At 44.2% G+C, this 19,385-nt stretch overlaps 1 protein-coding gene and 2 long non-coding RNA genes across 3 annotated transcripts; 1 reads left to right on the forward strand and 2 right to left on the reverse strand.

Moving 5' to 3' along the window:
• The first annotated feature begins 2,565 nt into the window (after positions 1-2,565).
• Positions 2,566-4,558, forward strand: LOC134486607 (uncharacterized). Its single transcript, XR_015686770.1, has 2 exons — positions 2,566-3,335; positions 3,455-4,558. It is a non-coding gene; the product is annotated as an uncharacterized LOC134486607 (long non-coding RNA).
• A 984-nt stretch (positions 4,559-5,542) lies between these two features.
• Positions 5,543-15,107, reverse strand: Snrnp27 (small nuclear ribonucleoprotein U4/U6.U5 subunit 27). The gene is given in 6 exon segments (NM_001108636.1): positions 5,543-5,969; positions 6,675-6,739; positions 11,472-11,551; positions 12,316-12,428; positions 13,557-13,677; positions 15,037-15,107. Coding segments are annotated over 6 exon segments (468 nt in total). The 5' UTR covers positions 15,071-15,107; the 3' UTR covers positions 5,543-5,914.
• Positions 15,108-17,154: 2,047 nt separating this feature from the next.
• On the reverse strand, positions 17,155-19,352 carry LOC147994943 (uncharacterized). Its single transcript, XR_015686773.1, has 3 exons — positions 19,186-19,352; positions 18,678-18,828; positions 17,155-18,116 (listed from the first exon to the last, which is right to left on the reverse strand). It is a non-coding gene; the product is annotated as an uncharacterized LOC147994943 (long non-coding RNA).
• Between the last annotated feature and the right edge of the window lie 33 nt (positions 19,353-19,385).

Raw genomic sequence — 19,385 nt, forward strand, 5'->3', positions numbered from 1 at the left:
ACCGCTCTGCCCAAGCAGCGGCCCACTCCTGGGCCGCTGATTGGTTACAAGGCAGGAGGGCAGGGCGGGCGCCCGCCCACTGGCCGCCGACCTGTTGCCCACTGTCTCTGGGGAGAACTTCAGGCCTAGCTAGGGACCTCAGCAGATGGTGGCACCTAGCTCCCACCCTAGGGGTTGGGGGCAAAACAGCCGGCTCCCCTATACCACGCTCGCAGTGCATAGAGAGTAAGGCTGAACCCGAGGTCGCCCCTTCCACCCCAAAGGAAAACACTCCAGAGCAGGCCTCTTCCAGAGGCCACAAACTGTGCTCCACAAGCACCCACAGGAAAGGAAAGCTCACTTTGTAAACACAGGTCCTTGAGCATCGCGATTTTTGAAATGAGAGCTTATTTGAGACCTACAATGCAATGTCAACATGCCCAATTTAAAAGGCAGAAATGAAGCTAAAGGGCCTGAAAATTGAAATGAGCAGGGTATTTTTAAATAAAACTTATGAGTGTTGTCAGTATAGTTTTAGCTTTCTTTGTATGAATATGTCATGTAATCTACCTAGAGGGTTCTCATCCCTTGGGACAACCCCAAGAGTTGTCTTCCTTAGCTACATTTGCACATGAAGAAAGAGGCTCAGAGACAAATAACTTTCCTGGTTCCCCTTAGTTTGGAGAAAGACCTGAACCCGTCATCATCCACAACTGTCCAGGGAATCCTCTGACTTACAGTTATACAAAAACAAAGCAAACAATCCCAACAACAATGACAACAACAAAATGGCAGGTATACAGAACTACAGACAGCCACAGAACACAATTCAAACAGCCATATCGCACAACAGATTTGGTTGCAATGGAGAGGCAATGTTGCCTGGCATGTCCAGGGATACAATCAAGGGCCCTATGCTGACACACATACTGAAGGCAGTTTTTCATGAAGGCATGGAACTTGGAAATGAGAATGGGGAAAAGAACCATTTGGAATATTTTTAAATTGTATGCTGTTTGTTAAGTTTAAAAATAAAGTATTGTATGTGATCATTATAAAGTAACCAACTTAATATTCATAAAATGCTTTGTTTCAGCCATTTTTAACATCATGGGTTTCACACTTTCATATTTCCTCCCAAGTTTACTGTGAATATCTGACATCTTTTCAGTCTTTCCTTTTTGCTGTCAACAATTTGTTTCAACTCAATCCTATTTCAGGATTATAATTCTACCCCTACAATCACTCTAACAGAAAAGCCACACATTTCTTTTAAAAAGGGTGGTCAGAGTTTGAAACCCAAGCCAGAGAGAATAAATAAAGCAAGTAAGTTAAGCACCAACAAGTCTAAATTCAACTCCAAACAAAAATACCCAATTACATAAACGTCAGAGAGTAAGACTTAGAAATATGGCAATTTCCTTTCCTGGTGACAAGAAATAGATTGCTTATGCCAACTAGGACTCCACATTAGAACAGAGTATCTGGCGCCATCTACTGGCAGTGAAGCCGTCAGTGAAAAACAAAGGGTGCTCCAGCTCAGTCTTCTCCTGAACTGGTAAGTAGGCCTGGCCTCCCAAACATGAGAGTTCTAAAATGTTTGGGCCCCAACTCTATGGCAAGAATTTTAATACAAAAGCTGCATGTGATAGCAAAGGAAGATGCTTTTCAGCATGCAAGATAAAACTCGGAACTGAGTAGTTAAATGGAGAAACACAAAGGGATGAATAGTTATCTAGTCTCTTAGTCCCACAGCCTGGCTCTCTCCCTCCCACGGCTCCGGCTGGGTGGAAGGTCATGGCCAATGCTGAGCTCATCTCAAGGAACCCAAGGGGCTGCTGCTTTGTGGAGCACCTCAGAACTTGATCCTCCATAGCACTTGACTGCCTGAAAGGCCTAAGGCTGTGGGAACTGAAACCCTCTTCACAACCAAGTTTGTAAAGCCACTATGAGATGAATTTTGTCTTCTATGTTTTTGAGGAATTGATATCATTTCTTTGTGTAGCAAATATCCAAAGAGGACATTTCTGTTTTAATATCAACCCTTTCCTGCTGTCACTTTAAACACTTCAGTGTCATGGCTTCTCTCACCATGACATTAGAATCTTCAAATTTTCTAATAGAGAAATATATATTGCACAGGACGCAGAAGAGGGTAGCGGAGCTCTTTAAAGGTAGACTTAACTTACACAGGCACAGAAAGTTATACAAGGCTCCATATTAATTCAGCTGTAAAATGATCTCTACATGTTTAAAAAAAAACAAAAACAAAGAATAAGTGGGGTCTGAGAAAGCACAACTGTAACCCCAGCACTCAGCACAGGGCCAGCACAGGCCTGTGACTTCTATGTCAAAGGGGACTAGGGGCTGGAGAGCAGGCTCAGTAGCTAGGAGTATGCTGGCTCTTATACAGGACCTGGGTTAGTTCCCAGGACCCACATCAGCTGGTTTACAACCTGTAAACCAGCCTGTAACTCCAGTTCTTGATGACCTAATGCCTCTCTTCTGGTCTCTGTATCACATGGTGCACACACAGAAACACAGTCACATATACATAAATACAACTTGGAAATCAGCAACTTTTAAAAAGGAATCAGTCTTATCTCAATTAATGTTAAAATACTTTCCAAAATAAAATATTATATGGTTAAGACAAAAACCAGAAGTGGCCAACAGCACTACATTTCAATTCAAAAGGCACCAGGCACTCCGTGGGGTGGGAGGCACAGTAGCAAACATGGCGAGACCCACGTCTCAGAATGAAAGAGGAGCTGCTGGCAGACACAGAGGCAGGCATGGGGAGCAGGAGACCTTCCTACGCTGCGGGAATGGACGAGCGTAAACAGATCATTCTACAGCCCAGTCCTTTACTTTTACATAGACAGGCCAGGGACTGAGAATAAACGTGTTCATTGTAGCTGGGTGTAGTAGGGCACACCGTTAGTCCCAGCACTGGGGAGGCAGGGGCAGGCAGATCTCTGTGGGTTTAAGTTCTAGGACTGCCAGGCTACAGAGACAGACCTTGTCTCAATAATTAATTAAATATGTGTTTATATAAACATGCACTAGTATCCATGGACTATTTTTCACAAAACCAAAGCATCCTAAATGCCATCTGCTGTTGCTGAAGTATAAGCAAAACCAAGGTATAACCTCAGAATGGAGAATTAGTGGATTGTAAAAAGGAAGGGAACACTAATACACACCAGAGTGTGGATGACACTGAGTGAGCAGCCAGACAAAACAGCACACAGCTCCACTTATACAAAACACCACAACAGGCACACACTAGAGACATGGTGTATGTGAGTGACTGGTGGGAGTAGGTGTTGGGGATAGACCATTAAGAGTTCAAGGTTTCGGGCTGGGGATTTGGCTCAGTGGTAGAGCGCTTACCTAGGAAGCGCAAGGCCCTGGGTTCGGTCCCCAGCTCCGAAAAAAAGAACCAAAAAAAAAAAAAAAAAAAGAGTTCAAGGTTTCTTTTTTCGGATGATGAAAAGACACTAGATGTTAAGATGAATGCCTGAACACTAAAACTACTGTTAACTCTATCTGAGTATATTTTCTGAGCTATGACTCTTATCTCAATAGAGAGAAGGATCATGAGAAGGATCTAGAGGAGAGGGAACATTCCAAAGGAAGAAAAGGAAAGTGGAAAAACTAGCCTGGCCTCAAAGACTAGCAATATGCACAGATGATGAATTTAGATGTGTCCAACCAAGTGCATGGGGACAGGGTGGGTACAGACCACACAGGAGCCGTGTGCTTTACACAGGAGACTGCAGCCACGTGGACTTTATTCTAACAGTATCACTGAAACCAGGGAAACGTGGTGGTGCGTGCTGTTGGGTAGAGAGGAAGGAGGCAACAAGAGCAGAAAGAGGAGACGTATCTGGAGCTTCTGCAGCAGTACAGACAAGAGTGCAATTTTGGACTTGCGAGCTTGGTGGTGGTGGTGAGCAATGGTCAAATAAATGTCAAAGGGATTTCCCAGCGAATCACACACAGGGCATAAAAGAGAGGTTGAGACTGACCCCAAAATTTGTCTGAATGAAGGAGTATATGAAACAGCTATCTACTAAAACGGGGAAGCCTCAGGAAAGAGTGCAGGAGGGAAGCGGGGGCTCTCACATTTGGGGTGCCCGATGCTGTAGACACAAGCAAGGCTTTAGAGTATGAAGGTCCAACTGGCATGCATATCCAAGGCCATGTGGGAGACATTTAATGGCCCCTGGAGATAGCGAGTCAAAGGACAAAGTCCTGGGCATGCCAACACACGGATTCTTAGAAGATTGGACACAAAGTGTGCCCCTGGTAGAGAGCAGCCTATTAGAAGAAAAAGTCCTAACCATACTTCCCCTGCTCCCCACAATTTCCTCTTAGATTTAAAAAATCTAACCAAATGGAAATGAAGATGACTATGCTCAGTGAAATAAGCTACCTGGATATTCCATGTTTTCTCTTTCTAGACTTAAGCAGAGGGAAGATAGAGACCACAGGAGGAGGAAAATGGGGTGAGTGAATAAAAACAAGGCAGAATGGTACAGCCCATGGAAATGCCCAAAAAGACCTATTTCCATGCATGCTAACCAAAAAGTTAACAAGGACATTAAAGATACAGTCAAAAAATAAAAAATCATGAGACACAATTAATTATAGAACTGTTTAAAATTCTAAAAGATTAGAAATAATCTGAATGTTAGCATTAGTGGGGGCTATGATAAACAACAGTCCACCTGCAACAAAATAGAGGGACTAAACCCACACTGCCCAGTGAAGGCTTTGCTAAGAGCAGTGGCACAGCCAACTTCCACCAGAAGCTGATGCATAGAAGGACCTGTCTATGCACTTGTAGGTTATCTCTGAGTCGACATGCAACCCATTACTAAATATCAAGGCATCCGAAATGGCTGATTCATTATGGTACAACTAAAAAGCCACAAGATGCCACATCTCTAAACAACAATGTAAACATAAAAATGTTCACTGTAAAGCCTGGCAGAGGTAGCACAGGACTTTAATCCCAGAACTGGGAGGCAGAAGCAGGCAGGTGGATCTGAGTTCGAGGCCAGCCTGGTCTACAAAGTGAGTTTCAGGATAGCCAGGGTCACACAAAAAAACCTTGTCTCAAAATAAACAACAAACAAGCAAACAATGTTAATGGTAAATGAAGGTTAGGAGGGCTGTATATTTTACTCACTATCTCTTGGGTGGGTAAGAAATATACATCCATAAGAGCCTGGAAAGACACACAAAATGTTTCTGCTATACATTGCAGGGAAGAAACTTGGGCTTTTCTTTTGCTGTCTGGTTCTCCTAAATTAGTTTTATAGCAAACATGTGTGGCTTCTGTTCCTGAACATAGTAAATGATACTTTGGGGTGAAAGGAAGAATGTATAAAAATCCAAAGCTATGTATTTTCCATTTTTCCATCTCAGCTGGCATGGGGACATACTGGTGATCCCAGCAGCACAGAGCTAGAGGAAGGCAGTGTGTCCCAATTGCAAGGCTAATCCAGGCTACATAACAAGATCTTGTCTCAAAACAAAACCAGTCTATGTGTAGGAAAAAAAAAGGGGGGGGGGGCCTCTTTAATCTAGTAATAAAGATGTTTGTAAAATAAATATAAAATGGGTAGAAACATTGTTTTATTGGGGAAACATGTAATTTACTTTCAGTTTTTAAGAATACCTAGCAAGCATCCAAGAAGAAAGCACACATAGTTTCAAAGGAACAAGGACAGACAAATGGGCTGGTGGCCACCCCAGGGACACTGCCTTGAAAAGTAAGTAAGGTGAGTGTCATAAATAAGACTTTCTTACTTTATAAGAAGGAAAAATCAAGATCCTGTTTTGATGTGTATTAAATACAAAATATAAAATACTCTCTGACCCAGACGAGGGGTGGAAAATCATCCATCCAACACCTCTAGGCTCATGCAATAAAATCCAGAGGTCTGTTGAATCCGCCTTTTCGATTCATGTACTGCCTACGATAAAAAGAGAAAAGTATTTTTTAAATTTTGGACTCATTTTAAAAGTATAATAAAAACATATTTCAAGAATTCAAACTCACAGCATCTTTCAAATGGCAATATTTTATCTGTTGTGTGATGGTGTGTGTCTAGAATCATTGGTATTGCAGTGGTGGAGGTGCAAGGATTTTGAGTTCAAGCTCAGCCTGGAATACATAGAGACCCTGTTCTCAAAAGCAGGGCCAAGGAGATGGTTCAGTGGGTAAGAGCGGCCTTCCAAGCATGAGAGTTGTAAAAGACTGGACATGACTGCCTAGCCTATAACCCCAGCAGTTGGAGAAGAGCTCACTGACCAGTCCAGCCAGAACTATGAGCTTCCCGTGCAGAGAGCCCACCCCATGGCATAATGGGCAGAGCTCGTTTGCTAACATGTAAACTGAAGGACACTGTGATACATCAGAAGGCAGACAACAAAGACAGTACACCTCATAGAGCCAATCTTGGCGGATGGATAATTGTGATCCCAACATTTGGGCGGCAGAGGCCCGAGGACTGGGTCATGTTTATCTTCGTCTATGGCTCAAAAGATGAGGTGTGGGGGGTACGCAAGTGAGGTAGCAAGCACACATGTGCAAACTGTGGAAAACATTCCTAAACACAATAATCCTGTAATAACTCTCTTTTCCAAGCATAAGCACACGTGGCCTGGAACGTGCATACCTGTATTTCCTCTTCTGAGACACGTTGATGGCATAGGCATTTACAGAGCCGTCTACCTTCTTTCCCTGGAGAGAGACAGAAGGTCATATTAAATACCTGGCTCACAGAGTGGGTCCAGCGGGTACATCCTGGGTGGCAAAAGCCATTCAAGAAAAAGGCCCAATGAAGGAGAGGTAGTCAGCCCCCGAGGACACCCCACAAACTTTCAAGTGTTGCAACTCTGTTCATACCTAAGTATCAATACAATGTGCCAACAGGCAAACATTTGGGGTTGGGAGGTACTCAGTGGCAGGGCGTTTGCCTTGAGGACCTCAGCACCACAAAGCAGAAACAATATGCATTCAGTTTTCATGATGTGCAAGGCACAGAAACAGATTCGAACTTCCTGCAAAGACCTCTTTTGAAATGAGATCAAGGTTCTCATTTACACACACTGTAACCTTGGCTCCTAATGTTCTCAATCAAGCTGGGTCAATTTTCTCTATGTTTAACTCCCATCTCTTGCAGAGACTGACTCAACACTTAAATCAGGAAGTGGAACTTGGAGCAGGTACAAGATGAGCTGGTGCTGTTGGCTTTCCAAACGTCTATCTCCCTTCTCACTGTGGTCCAGACTCTATGCAGCCACTTGCTGCTATGCTGTCCCTCACGTCTGTCTTACCTTCCCTACCCCTACCCAGCCGTTAGCTATCTGGGTGCTGTCCACTGGTCGAGGTTAATTCAAATGATGCGGATGCTGTCAGCATCACTCTTTTCTAATCCCTGAATAGTATCAGTGTCAACTGTGCCTTCCTTGGGACACCACACGTTACCCTGCAATACTGTGCTTTCTCCTAACTGCAGGCTGTGGCTTTTTGCTTGTATGGACTTTTTTTTAGGTGGACTCTAGCAGCCCAGGCCAGCCTCAGTACGTAACTGAGGATTACCTGAACTTCCCGATTTCCTCTGTCCAAATGCTAGGATTATAGGCATGTGCCACCAAATGTGGCTTGAGGTTGTAGCTAGCTTCTTGGTGGAGGCTGTACTCTCAGGCCCTAGGTCACTCTACTTGCAAAAGTTTACAAAGACGTCAGTTTAATATGTCACTAACCAATGCAACAAAACACGCTGGCATGAGTGACCAGCCCTCCTCCACTAGGAATGTGGCTTATCTGTGTGGCGTGTCACTAAACATCTGCATTAGGACAAAACCAGGGATTCTGAGCACTGAAGCTGAGCCTACACATTTGAAATGGGAGTTAAGATAAATATTTGCAGTTAATTTTCGTTCTTCCTTTTTGTGCATGGAATTATGTGTGTGTGCGTGCTCATGTGCAGGTATGCTCATGCAGGTGTACATGAACATGTGCATGCATTTATGCAGTGGCCAGAGCTCTATGTTGGGTGTCTTCCTCAGTTGCTCTCCATCTTTTAAAGGTTTTTACACTTATCTCCTGTACGCTGTGCACACATACACACCGCTGAGCCATCTCACTGGCTCTCTACCTTACTTGGGATGAGACTTCTACCTGGAACTCATCAGACCTGCTCGAGTGGCTGCCAGCCCGATGCAGCCATCTATCTTCCCTATCCATTCGTGTTTGTCCCTGCTCCGCTGCTGAGGACACACATGTTATGCCTCAGAACCTGGTTTGTTTTGTTTTCTGTCGCTGCTGGGAATCCAACTCAGGTCCTTGCACTTGCAGTCAGCACTTTATGAACTGAACCAGCTCCTAAGCCCCACATTGGACTTAATTTTGGACTCCTATTTTCACTAAACTTTTCAAGAAAGTAGTGACACTGAACAAACTCCTGAGGTGTTGTCACTTGAGTTCCCAAGAGCAGGCAGTTTGCAAGACCTCAGAAGAGCAGCCTTACATCGGAACATCACGTTCATCTCCTCACTGTGTGCAGAGCTGTGCGTTACTATGCTGTTCCCACGTGTGGGGAGAGAAAATTATCCATTAGTAAACATAAGGAAACTACGAATGTTTAGAAAGAAAAATGAGCGGGCCGAGAGGCTTTAACTGACAGACACGAAGCCAAATGCACATGAACCAAATTAGCACCTGTGTGAAGTGGTTAGGAAATAACCACATGTGGGTCGGGCTGTGGCTCTGTGGTGCATAAATGACCCATCATGCATTGAGCCAAACCAGACCGATGAAGAGCCCTGACCCAAGTTGCTCTCATTTTATAGCATCTAAGAATGCTTACTTAATGTCTCCTTTACAAGCAAAGCTCTTCTGACTATAGTAAGCCAGCGTCTGGAGACCTTTACAGCCCTAAGGAATTACGAATATGAACCAGGCAATGAGAAGTCCAAAAACCAAGCTCCTTCACTACTATTCTAAGAACAATAAGATCATGATAGCTTCACTCTCTAAGTATTGACATTTGTTAGATACATATAAATAATGATTACAATACATATTATAAATACTCTGAATAAAAGGAAGACTTGAGCTGGGTGTGTTTCCACATCCCCAGAATCACAGGACTTGGGAGGTTGAAGTAGGAGGGATCACGACTGTCTCAAACAACAAGACACAGATCAGAGAATCTGGTATATTTAAAGACAAAAAGTTGGGACGTTAATAGTATTAAATTCTAAAATGGAGTTTACATAACCACTGTAAAAGCAAGAGGTTAGAGAGGAAAATACTTCAAGATACAGCTATAAGGCAGAAGCCAAAGGGGCCTTTAGTAATATAGGAAATAATTCCAAGACACTGCCAGATGGGCATAGACACAGAAAGCTCTCCTGAAGGGACAGACAGCCTACAGAGCTGAGAAACGAGAGTCCTTGCCATCTACATGAAGCGGAGCATTCATAGCAACAGGAGACATCCAACTGCAGTAATTAAACACCAAAGAAGAAGAAAATTACTCAAAAAGTGAGCTAATGAACTGAAGACGATTCCCCAAAGGAAAGAAACACAAATGGCCAATAACCATGTCTTTAATCATCAGGGAAATGTAAATTAAAACTACTTCACCTTACCCTAGTCAGAACAAAAGCCAAAATGACAGGCTGGAGAAATGGCTCAGCAGTTAAGAGCACTTATTCCTCTTCCAGAGGGCCAAGGTGTGGTTCTGAGCACACACGTGGCAAGTCCCAACAATCTGCAGTCCAGTTTCAGGGGATCTAGCATGGGCTTTTAACATCCTCAGGCAGCAGACACGCATGTAGTAGTGTATACCCACAGGCAAGACACTCATAAACATTCAAAGAAAAAAATCAATCTTAAAACAATAAAACAAACAACAATGAATACAGGCAAAGGAATCCCTTCCTCGTTGCTAGTGGGAGTGTAAGCTGGACTATGGAAGTCAGTCTGGAGGCTCCCAAAGCCACTACAAGCCTACTCTGCTTGGCAATGAATTCCAACCCTCGAGTCAGAGGTACTAACTCATCCATGTCTACTGCCATGCTACTCACCACAGCCAGGAAAGAGAACCAGCCCAGATGTCCATCAGCAGGCAGATGGATAAAGACAATGTGACAATGGAACTTTATACAGCCACGAAAAACAAAGCCAAGGAGCCAGTGGTAGCGCACGCTTTTAATGCCAGCAGTCGGGAGGCAGAGGCAGGCGACCTCTGTGAGGTCAGCTGGATCTACAGAGGTTCCAGGACCAGGACAGCCAAGGCTACCCAAAGAAACTCTGCTTTGAAAGACCAAAACCAAACCAAACCAAACCAAAACCAACAAAAAACCCCCAATCCAAACCAAATCAAAAAAAACCAAAATAAATAAACAAATCAAGTCATTTATAGGAAAATGAATGGAACTGGAATAAGAGAAGTAATCAGACTCAAAAAGACAATTATGTTTTCTCATATGCAAATCCTAAATTTTGATTTTTTTATGTATGTGTATGCATGTACATGTATTAGGGGGTGGATCGGTCATGAAACTAGAAAGGGGATCATAAGAGAGGAAGAGACCTTTGGGAAGAAGGGGAAAAAGAAGTCAGCAATATGTAATAGGAAAGTCAAATGGGACTAATGGGGAGGGGCCAGGCAGGCGGGGCAAGAGCAGGGGAGAGGAGTAACATACAAAACCACCCCTCATGCCAACTACTCAGACACCAAAGAAAGGGAAGAGGAGCTGGTCTTTACTTCTGTCTCTCAACAGTGTCCTGGCACTCCTAAATGGACACTGGTGAGCGCTCCAGACTCTCACAGGAATTAGAAAGAAACCTTACAGCACTTGAGATGACACCACCTATCAACAACTTAATGAGCACAGACCAGCAGTAGATTCTTTTTGATAGTTTATTTGCATAACTGAGTTGCCCTCCCTGTCCTCAATCTACCGTACCTCTCATCTGTCCTCCATAGTCGTCTTCCTGCAACAGTTTCATGTCACTCCCCTGATGAAAATCCTTGCCTTTGCTTAGAGATTTGCCTCTGTTTGTAGAGCACTTGCATAGCATTTGTGAGGCCTCAGGCTCTGCCCCTTCAGATGTATGAATAAGGACAGAGAAATCCTGAAACTGCCCCAAAGCCCCACCTCGGATAGCCTCAGGGACAGTGGTTATGTAGGTCAGCACACTGGAAGTCCCCACCATGTACCTTGTGCCCTCATGCTTGAAAAGCACTTGCCGCTACACACCCTTGAAGCCCAGGGAATGTGTTGGGCATTCCCTGAATGCAGCTTCCTCTGCATGTGCTTATGCCCCTCAAAGACTGTGCAACAAATAGGTTGTGCCTCTGGCAGAAGTTACTAGTGATAGCAAAAGAATACGGAAACCCAGGACAGGTGAGGGAAAGTCCACCCCGAACACGTCACTGGCTCCATGCTTTACTTACCTTTGTGGAGTCAAAAGAGGCAAATCCCATTAATTTCATCATTTCTATTTCCTCCTCCGTTTTACCCTCCAGATCTTCCTCTGCAAAATAAACAACCAGTGTCTGAGCTCTTATCGTTACGCATGTGGATGAAGAGATGTGCATCTGTGCAGATGAGAAGAGTAGCCAAAAGGTGTGCACGCTCCACCTCACCAGCAAAGAGCGGACAAAAGGCAGGCAAATCCAACAAGAAAAGTTCCTATCAACCCTGACGTGCCGGAGTGTCCATCGAGTGATCACAGAGCCTTTAACATCAGAGGCAACACCATCAAGTTTTGAAGATTATTTCCAAAGAAAGCTTTTTCTTATTTTTAAAAACACCTTTTCTAGGGCTGGAGAGATGGCTCAGCAGTTAGGAGCACGGACTGCTCTTCCAGAGGTCCTGAGTTCAATTCCTAGCAACCACATGGTGGCTCACAACCATCTGTAATGGGATTCCATGCCCTCTTCTGGTGTTCTGACAGCTACAGTGTACTCATATACAATAAATAAATAAATCTTTAAAAAAATTATCTTTAAAAGAATGCCTTTCCTAAATCAGAACCAACACAAACACTGGACATTCACTACTGTATAATTAAAATAAAATTTCAAGATCATACACAATGAATCCTTTAAAAGGTTAATATTTGCATCCTCAAAATTACAATCTGTAGACCAGGCTGGCCTTGAATTCAGAGATCTGCCTGCCTCTGGCTCCCTAGTGCTGGGATTAAAGGTGTGAATCACCACTGCCTGGCTTCAAATTTAAACTTTTAACAAGACTGAAATTATCTAAACAAGGCTGCTTATCCAGCACCATTACCAGTAATCTGACGTTCTTTGTTCTTTACTTCTTTAGTTTCTTTCTTCTCCTCATCTCTTCTTTCTTTCAGCCGAGAAGGGGAGGGAGATGTGGATCTATGTCGCCTTGGAGACCTAATGTTTGTGAAGTAAAGATGTTATAAACACACGCAAGACAATTCTGTTCATCTGCACAGTCTTCTGTGAGCTTCTGTCAGGGAAGACTCATCAAAGCTACAGAGACCAGAGTCCCCTTTAGAGCAGATATAAGAAGGATCTACCTGGGCTCTCTGATGCTCGGAAGAAAAATATTTATCCAAAAGTTATCAATATGACTAAGTCTAGAAAAGTCTGTGTTTCTAAGATGAGGTGGATTAGACAGAGAGAGGATCTGTAGCTAAGAACAAGTACTGCTTTAGCAGTAGACCCAGGTCTGGTTCCCAGTCACCAACAACAGCACTTCCTGGAATCTGACGTCCCCTGGCCTCCATGGGCATATACAGGCATGTATGTGGTACATGTAAAACTCATATAAGTGTACATACATGCATGTATACACACACACACACACACACACAAAATATTTTAAAAGTTTGAAATTGGGCCACTGAGATGGTTACAGAGGTAAAAGTGCTGGACGACCTGAGTTGATTCTAAGGACTCAGGCAGTGAAAGGAGAAAAGTGACTCCCAAGTTGTCCCTGACGTTCTCTTACACATCTGCACATCCCTTCAAATGCAATAAAAAAATTTACAAATGAACACACACATGTCTTAGAAGAATCCCTCCCTCCCCGTGGGTCGCATACTTACATTTCTTACTCTACCAAATACCATTCTAAGGGGATTTCATTCGTTATTCCTGCTGCTCTTACAGAAAACTCCCTGGAGCTGGAGCGGTGGCTCAGCGGTTAAAAACACTGGCTGGCCTTCTAGAGGACATGGGCTCTAGCACCTGCAGCACAGCTCACGGCAGTCTGGAACACGTTTCTGATGCACCAGGTACAAACATATACGAAGGCTAAACACTCACACCCAGAAAATAAGATGGATAACTTTTTTAAAAGACGATGCTGATGCAGTGTAATTAAACCATTGGCCAAGAGTAATGCCAACTTTAGAATCCTGCGATTAAACTTTGCCATTCCATGAAACCAGAGCCCCCTTCTAAGGGATAAAGGCAAAGTCAGGGGCACCTTCTGGACATCTCTGTAGCCAAGCTTCTGGCTTTTCTCGTCTTGTTTTACTTCATGTCTACACTCACCTGGAGCGTCTTCGGTGTGGGGATCTTGAGCGGCTCCGTCTGCGATCTCTCTCCCTGGACCTGGACCTTTCTCGGCGTCTTCTTTCTCGATCCCGAGATGTGGACCGGGATCGCCTACGTTCTAAGACACAAACACAGCAGAGCTACAGGTTAATTTGAACACCTAGAGCTGTCCTATTCAAGTATAATGCAAGTCACTTCTAGTAGTCACAATGAACAGTTTTTTAAAAAAAAAAGTCTGCCGAGCATGGTACTCAGGGAAGAGGCAGGCCCTGTTCGTGAGTTCAAGGCCAGTCCATGAGTTCCAGAATAGCCACATCTAAGTGATAGAGAACCCTGTCTTAAAAAATAAACAAACAAACAAGAAGTAATTCTTGTGCATAGTGACACACATCTGTAACACCAGGACTGGAGAAGTGGAGGCAGAAAATGTAATCATTCAAGACTAATGTCTATTATGGTAAGGCCCTGGCTGTGTGTGTGTGAAACAAAGGTTGGGGTATTGCTCAGGGACATGTGCGAGGCACTAGGTTTGGTTCTCTTCAACACAAGCACACACACACACACACACACACACACACCGAAAACCTACTAACACATCAACACATAACTTCACTTAAATTACTTTAAAGTCAAACAATGTGGTATATTTAAAATCACCCATATTTCGATTGCTTATACAATGGCTTAATATCTAATTAGGTTATCCCTCCAATAGGAATTATATTCTTAACATAAAGTTTTGTGGTTTTGAAAGTATGGCTGTGTATGAGGGCATTGTTCAATTTACCACTATCGTACAAATTAGTAAAATGGTCAAAGTAAAGCATAATAACACAAAATTGGTATTTTCCTCCCAAAAGGAAAACCAATCTATTGAAAATTTACAGCACTTTGACGGCTCAATTTGCTCGAGGCCCTGGTTGCCTAGTAAGAAAATTGAGTATACATCAGTTGAAGGTGAGCCTTGTTCTAAACATCTAGAGACTAATTCTAATCCCTTAACAGGACCAAGGTCACAGTAATCCTCTGAGTTTGCCCCCAAATCCCACCTTAAACCGCCTCAGTCCTGTACTCTTAGGGGCTGGGATACAAAAGACATTAGGATATCCTGTCTCAAACTCTAAACACTTTCAACTAATGACCTAGGCAGGGAACTTATATTTTTAGTAAGCATTTATAAGCCAAGGCAATCACTTGCTGAATGTTATGAGGGTGATGTTAATTCTCACACCAATATTTCAAGGTAAAGTTATCTAGGATGATTACGAGAATTGAACTAGAGAATGGCGGGCTGATTTATGATTTAAGCACAGTCCCCCCAGAAGCTAAGGGAAGGACTGTGGAACTCTTAATTCAGGGCGGGGCTGAGGAGAGCAGGCCCCGGCCTCGCCCCGTCCCACATTCTCCCCGTCCCTCGGGGCTGAGGACGTGGGTAGCACTGGTCACCGTCCCAAGCCGCGAGATTTTCTGGACTCACCCCTGCGCGGGGAGCGGCTACGACTTCGACCCATCGGAGTCCTACTCCTCCTCCTCCGACCGCCCCGGAAACGACTCCATAACTTCCGGAGCAGCCGGAACTTGATTTTTTTTTTTTCCTGGCCGACTGGAAACTAGCAGGACGCGTTGCGAGGGTTCCGGCTGCTCCAGCAAACCGACTACCTAGGTCCTGTCCCGGATGTCGCCCCAGGGCCTGAAGTTCCTGAAAGAACTTGTGGCGGATTCTGCTTCTTCAAGTTAGGATTTCTTCCTTCTTGTCGCAAAGTACTTTGACCCCTTTGTCCTTCTGGAGAACTCACCTAGCTGTGCATCGCTCCACCCAGCATAATTCTCTCCTGTTTTCCCCAGCGTTTCTCCACACATTGAAAATACATCACACTAGTTCTTTTTTGTTCTGATTTTTGAGACAGGTTTCACTAGCCCTGGCTAGGAACTTACTCTGTAGACCAGGCTGGCCTCAAACTCAGAGATTTGCCTGCCTCTGCCTCCCAAGTGTTGGGATTAAAAGAGTGCATCACAGTGTTTAGGTCGCATGAATTCTAATCAGCATGAGCTGATTTTTGACTTTTGCACGTGATTCTTATTAAGTCAGCTTTAAATTTTCTCAGATGATAGCACCCTGGACTACTATGGCGGTGTGAGAAAGTTTTAATTTTGTACGTATGTGGGTGTCCCTAGAGCCTAGAAGAGGGCTTGTATTCCATGCAATTGGCCATTTAGAACCTCCTGACAGTAGGCACTGAGAAAAGGAGCAGCAAATGCTCTTACCAACTGTACTCTGCCATCTCTCAGCCTTTTTACTTTTGTTAAGTAAAAGACTCCATCCTACTCCTGAAAAGAACCTCCAGAATGTTGCCATAACTTTCCAAATGAAAGGCTTTATGATGCACACACACACACACACACACACACACACACACACACACACACACACACACACACACACACACACACAGAGTGAATGGAAGTGCAGCCTCCACTGATGGAACCAATGCTAGGTGATGCCAGTCAAAGGCTGAGGCTTGGCTTTTAGAACAAAAACTTGGGAGGAGGCAGAAGAGGCTAGTTTTAGTTTGAAAACCTTTGGTCCACAAGTCATCATGTAAAAAAAAGTAAACACAATTAAATACATACATTTTTGTAAGCTTCTTTAATACCTGTTCTCAACTTAACTAGAATTCCCACCATGAGGCCTGACTTCCATATTTTTGAGATTATGGCATAATGTGTGTCAAGGTGTGGAAGAGCATTAGGAGTCTCTCGTCATTTAAAAGGCAGTTTTAGGGATAATCTTGAATAAACACTACAGAAAGTTGAAGTCACTGTCCCCAGTGCAAGAGGGGAATTAGGGGAAGCCAAAGCACTGTGCGTTCGAGGTGTGAGAAGAGAGCAAAGCAACATGGGGGCTATGGGTGATCAAAAGTGGTTGGGAAGTACGATGAAATTAGTTTAGCGGCCACTTCTGAGTGCCTGCTGAACGATGGATACTGCACTCAGGCAGCACTAGGGTAAAAGGAGGGATGACGTGGTCTGTGCCTCAAGAGGCTTGCAGTCTTCATCATGGAAGCAGATGACAGGACATTTTCACAGTGTGGATAGTGTCCAGTGTGTTCCAGAAGGATAAAAGGCCACTCAGCCTAATTTGATCTTCTAGGAGGGTTTCTGTAAATAATATTCCCAAGAGTTGAGATTACCTACTGTGCTATGTCCTACTTCACTGTGATATGAATACAAGTTTGTTCACACATATACACACACACATAGGTGCATATAACATTGTGCCGAGCTTCTTTACCTGCTTAGGCATCTCACCAGTTCGAATATATATATATACCTTTTGGTTACTGAGAAAGTCAGGGTTTGTCTCTAACAGTCATAACACTGATGGTGTCCATATGGAAGACACACAGAAGAAAGTGGGCGGCTGCTTCCTTTATTATTTGAGGGCGCTTGTGCCAAGGAGTAACATGGGACATTCTCTTGCCCGAGTGCCACCTTATTAATCCAATGGAGCTCCCTCTGTGTACATTTATTCCATTCTGAGAAACTGATTTTTCTTCAGCTTGTAGGAAAACCCAAATTCTATTTTTTTTTTTTAAAGATTTATTTATCTATTATAAGTACACTGTAGCTGTCCTCAGACACACCAGAAGAGGGCATCAGATCTCATCACAGATGGTTGTGAGCCACCATGTGGTTGCTGGGGATTGAACTCAGAACCTCTGGAAGAGCAGTCAGTGCTCTTAACCGCTGAGCCATCTCTCCAGCCCCCCAAATTCTATTTTTAAATATTTATTTATTACATATAAGTACACTGTAGTTGTCTTCAGACACACCAGAAGAGGGCATCTGATCTCATTACAGATGGTTGTGAGCCACCATGTGGTTGCTGGGAACTGAACCCAGGACCTCTGGAAGAGCAGTCAGTGCTCTTACCTGCTGAGCCGTCTCTCCAGCCCCCCAAATCCTATTTTGATAGTTACACTATTAAGTACATGCAGGCATGCTGGCAAATCCTTTTCACTTGCATGCTCGAGGAAGTTAACAAGTAGAGACCTCTGCAAGTTCCAGACCAGCCTGTCACATATCAAATTAGAGGCCAGATACATGCTAAGATCTTGTTTCAAATACACACACACATCCAAGTAGATATTTGGGCCAGACAGTTGACTAAATGCAGACAGAACACAGACCTGGAGGAAAGATGAGAAATAAAGACCAGGAAGCAATTTGTGAATTATAGGCATCAGAAGCTTGTCCTGAGGAGACTAAGGCTTGCCCCAGGGAACATGTTGGCTCAAACAGAGAGAATTCTGAAAGGAAGCCAAATTACAGAAGTATGTTCAAGAGTATGAAAACACTGCTAGAGCCCAGTATCAGAATTCACAGGGCTAGGGTTCTGAGGAGGAAAGAAAACTGTTTGGCCAGTAGACAGGCCACCACACATGCCTGGTCCTCATCTTCTGAGCCTGTGGATGTTGCCCTGTGGGACAGAAGGACGTACAGATGAGGCTGCTGCCCTCGATGATCCATAAGGGTCCTCAGTGCTGTTTCAAAGATCTGCAGAAAGGCAGGCAGAGGAAGGTCGATATGGGGAGCAGGTCCTGAGTCTCCAGGGGCAGGGAGGCTGACAGCAGAATGACAGCACTGGAAGCTGCCAAGAGGCAGGGAGTGGATTCCTCATGGGGAGCTGGAGAGGAAGCAACGCTGCCTGACACCCTGGTCTCAGCCGCTGGAGCCGGCTCTTTGGGGCTCTTGAACTGTGAGGGAATACATTCCTTTTGTTTTAGGCCAACGTACCGAGTAGGACAGGAATCCTAGTGAGCTGCTGGCTAATATACAAAAGAACTACACCAAACCGATCAAGTTCAGTCTAGTTCATCAGAAAAACAGGGCAAAGAAAAACTACAACCAAAATAATAAAATGTAGAAAAGCATTTGACAAAATTCACCAATGATTTGGTGAGTATTGCCCTAAACCTTGTCCACTGCACCTTAACTCAGGACCGACTGCAGATTTAAATGCAGAATGCAAAGTATGGTACGTTAGGGGATAACACGGGCCATCCTCATCTGTTCAGGCTCCTGAAGGTGGCTTATAAACAGAAATTTGTTTCTTACAGCTCTGTACGCTGGGACGTCCCAAGTAAGGCTCATTCACTGGCTGTCTGGTGAGGACTCTGGATCCTGGCTGCTGCCCCACGATCCACTGCTTGCTGTGTGTATGGTCCGGTTTCCTCCCATTCCTTTTGGGTTGCATTTTTGGCTCTGCCTGGGAAGCAGATCCAATCTCATCAGCAGCTATGAGGTTTTTAACTGGGTATTTCTCTCCTCACTCTGTAGCACAGGCTGGCTTTGAACTGGAGGCAGGTCCTCCTCAGTCTCCTGAGTGCTGGCTGTGAGTTGTGCAGGGGGATCCAGGGATGTAGTGCTTTCCTGAGCTGTCACCCATGCTCCTGCAGGTAACCCTGGGAAACCGCTGGGGTCTACCTAGACTCTGGTAGAATCTTTGGTGTACTGTAAGTGCCTCACCTGTACCTGCGCTCAACTGTTTGCTCAGCTCATTGTCTGTATTACTTTTTTATTTTTGTTTGCTGCTGTGACAAAATGCTTACCACAAGCAACTTACAGAAGGTGCTTTATTTTGGCTCAGAGTTCTACTGCAGAATCTAGCATGGCAGGTAGGGCGTAGCAACAGGATCTTGAGGTGGCTGGTTACAGCCACATCTGTAGTCAGGAAGCAGAGAATGTCGAATGCTGTAGGTCAGTCTTCCTCCTTTTGTACAGTCCAAGACTCTGAGTCACAGAATAGTACGACCTATATTTAGG

This window comes from Rattus norvegicus, chromosome 4 (genome assembly GCF_021556685.1).
Source record: "Rattus norvegicus strain SHRSP/BbbUtx chromosome 4, alternate assembly SHRSP_T2T, whole genome shotgun sequence".
In the NCBI taxonomy this organism is placed as follows: domain Eukaryota; kingdom Metazoa; phylum Chordata; class Mammalia; order Rodentia; family Muridae; genus Rattus; species Rattus norvegicus.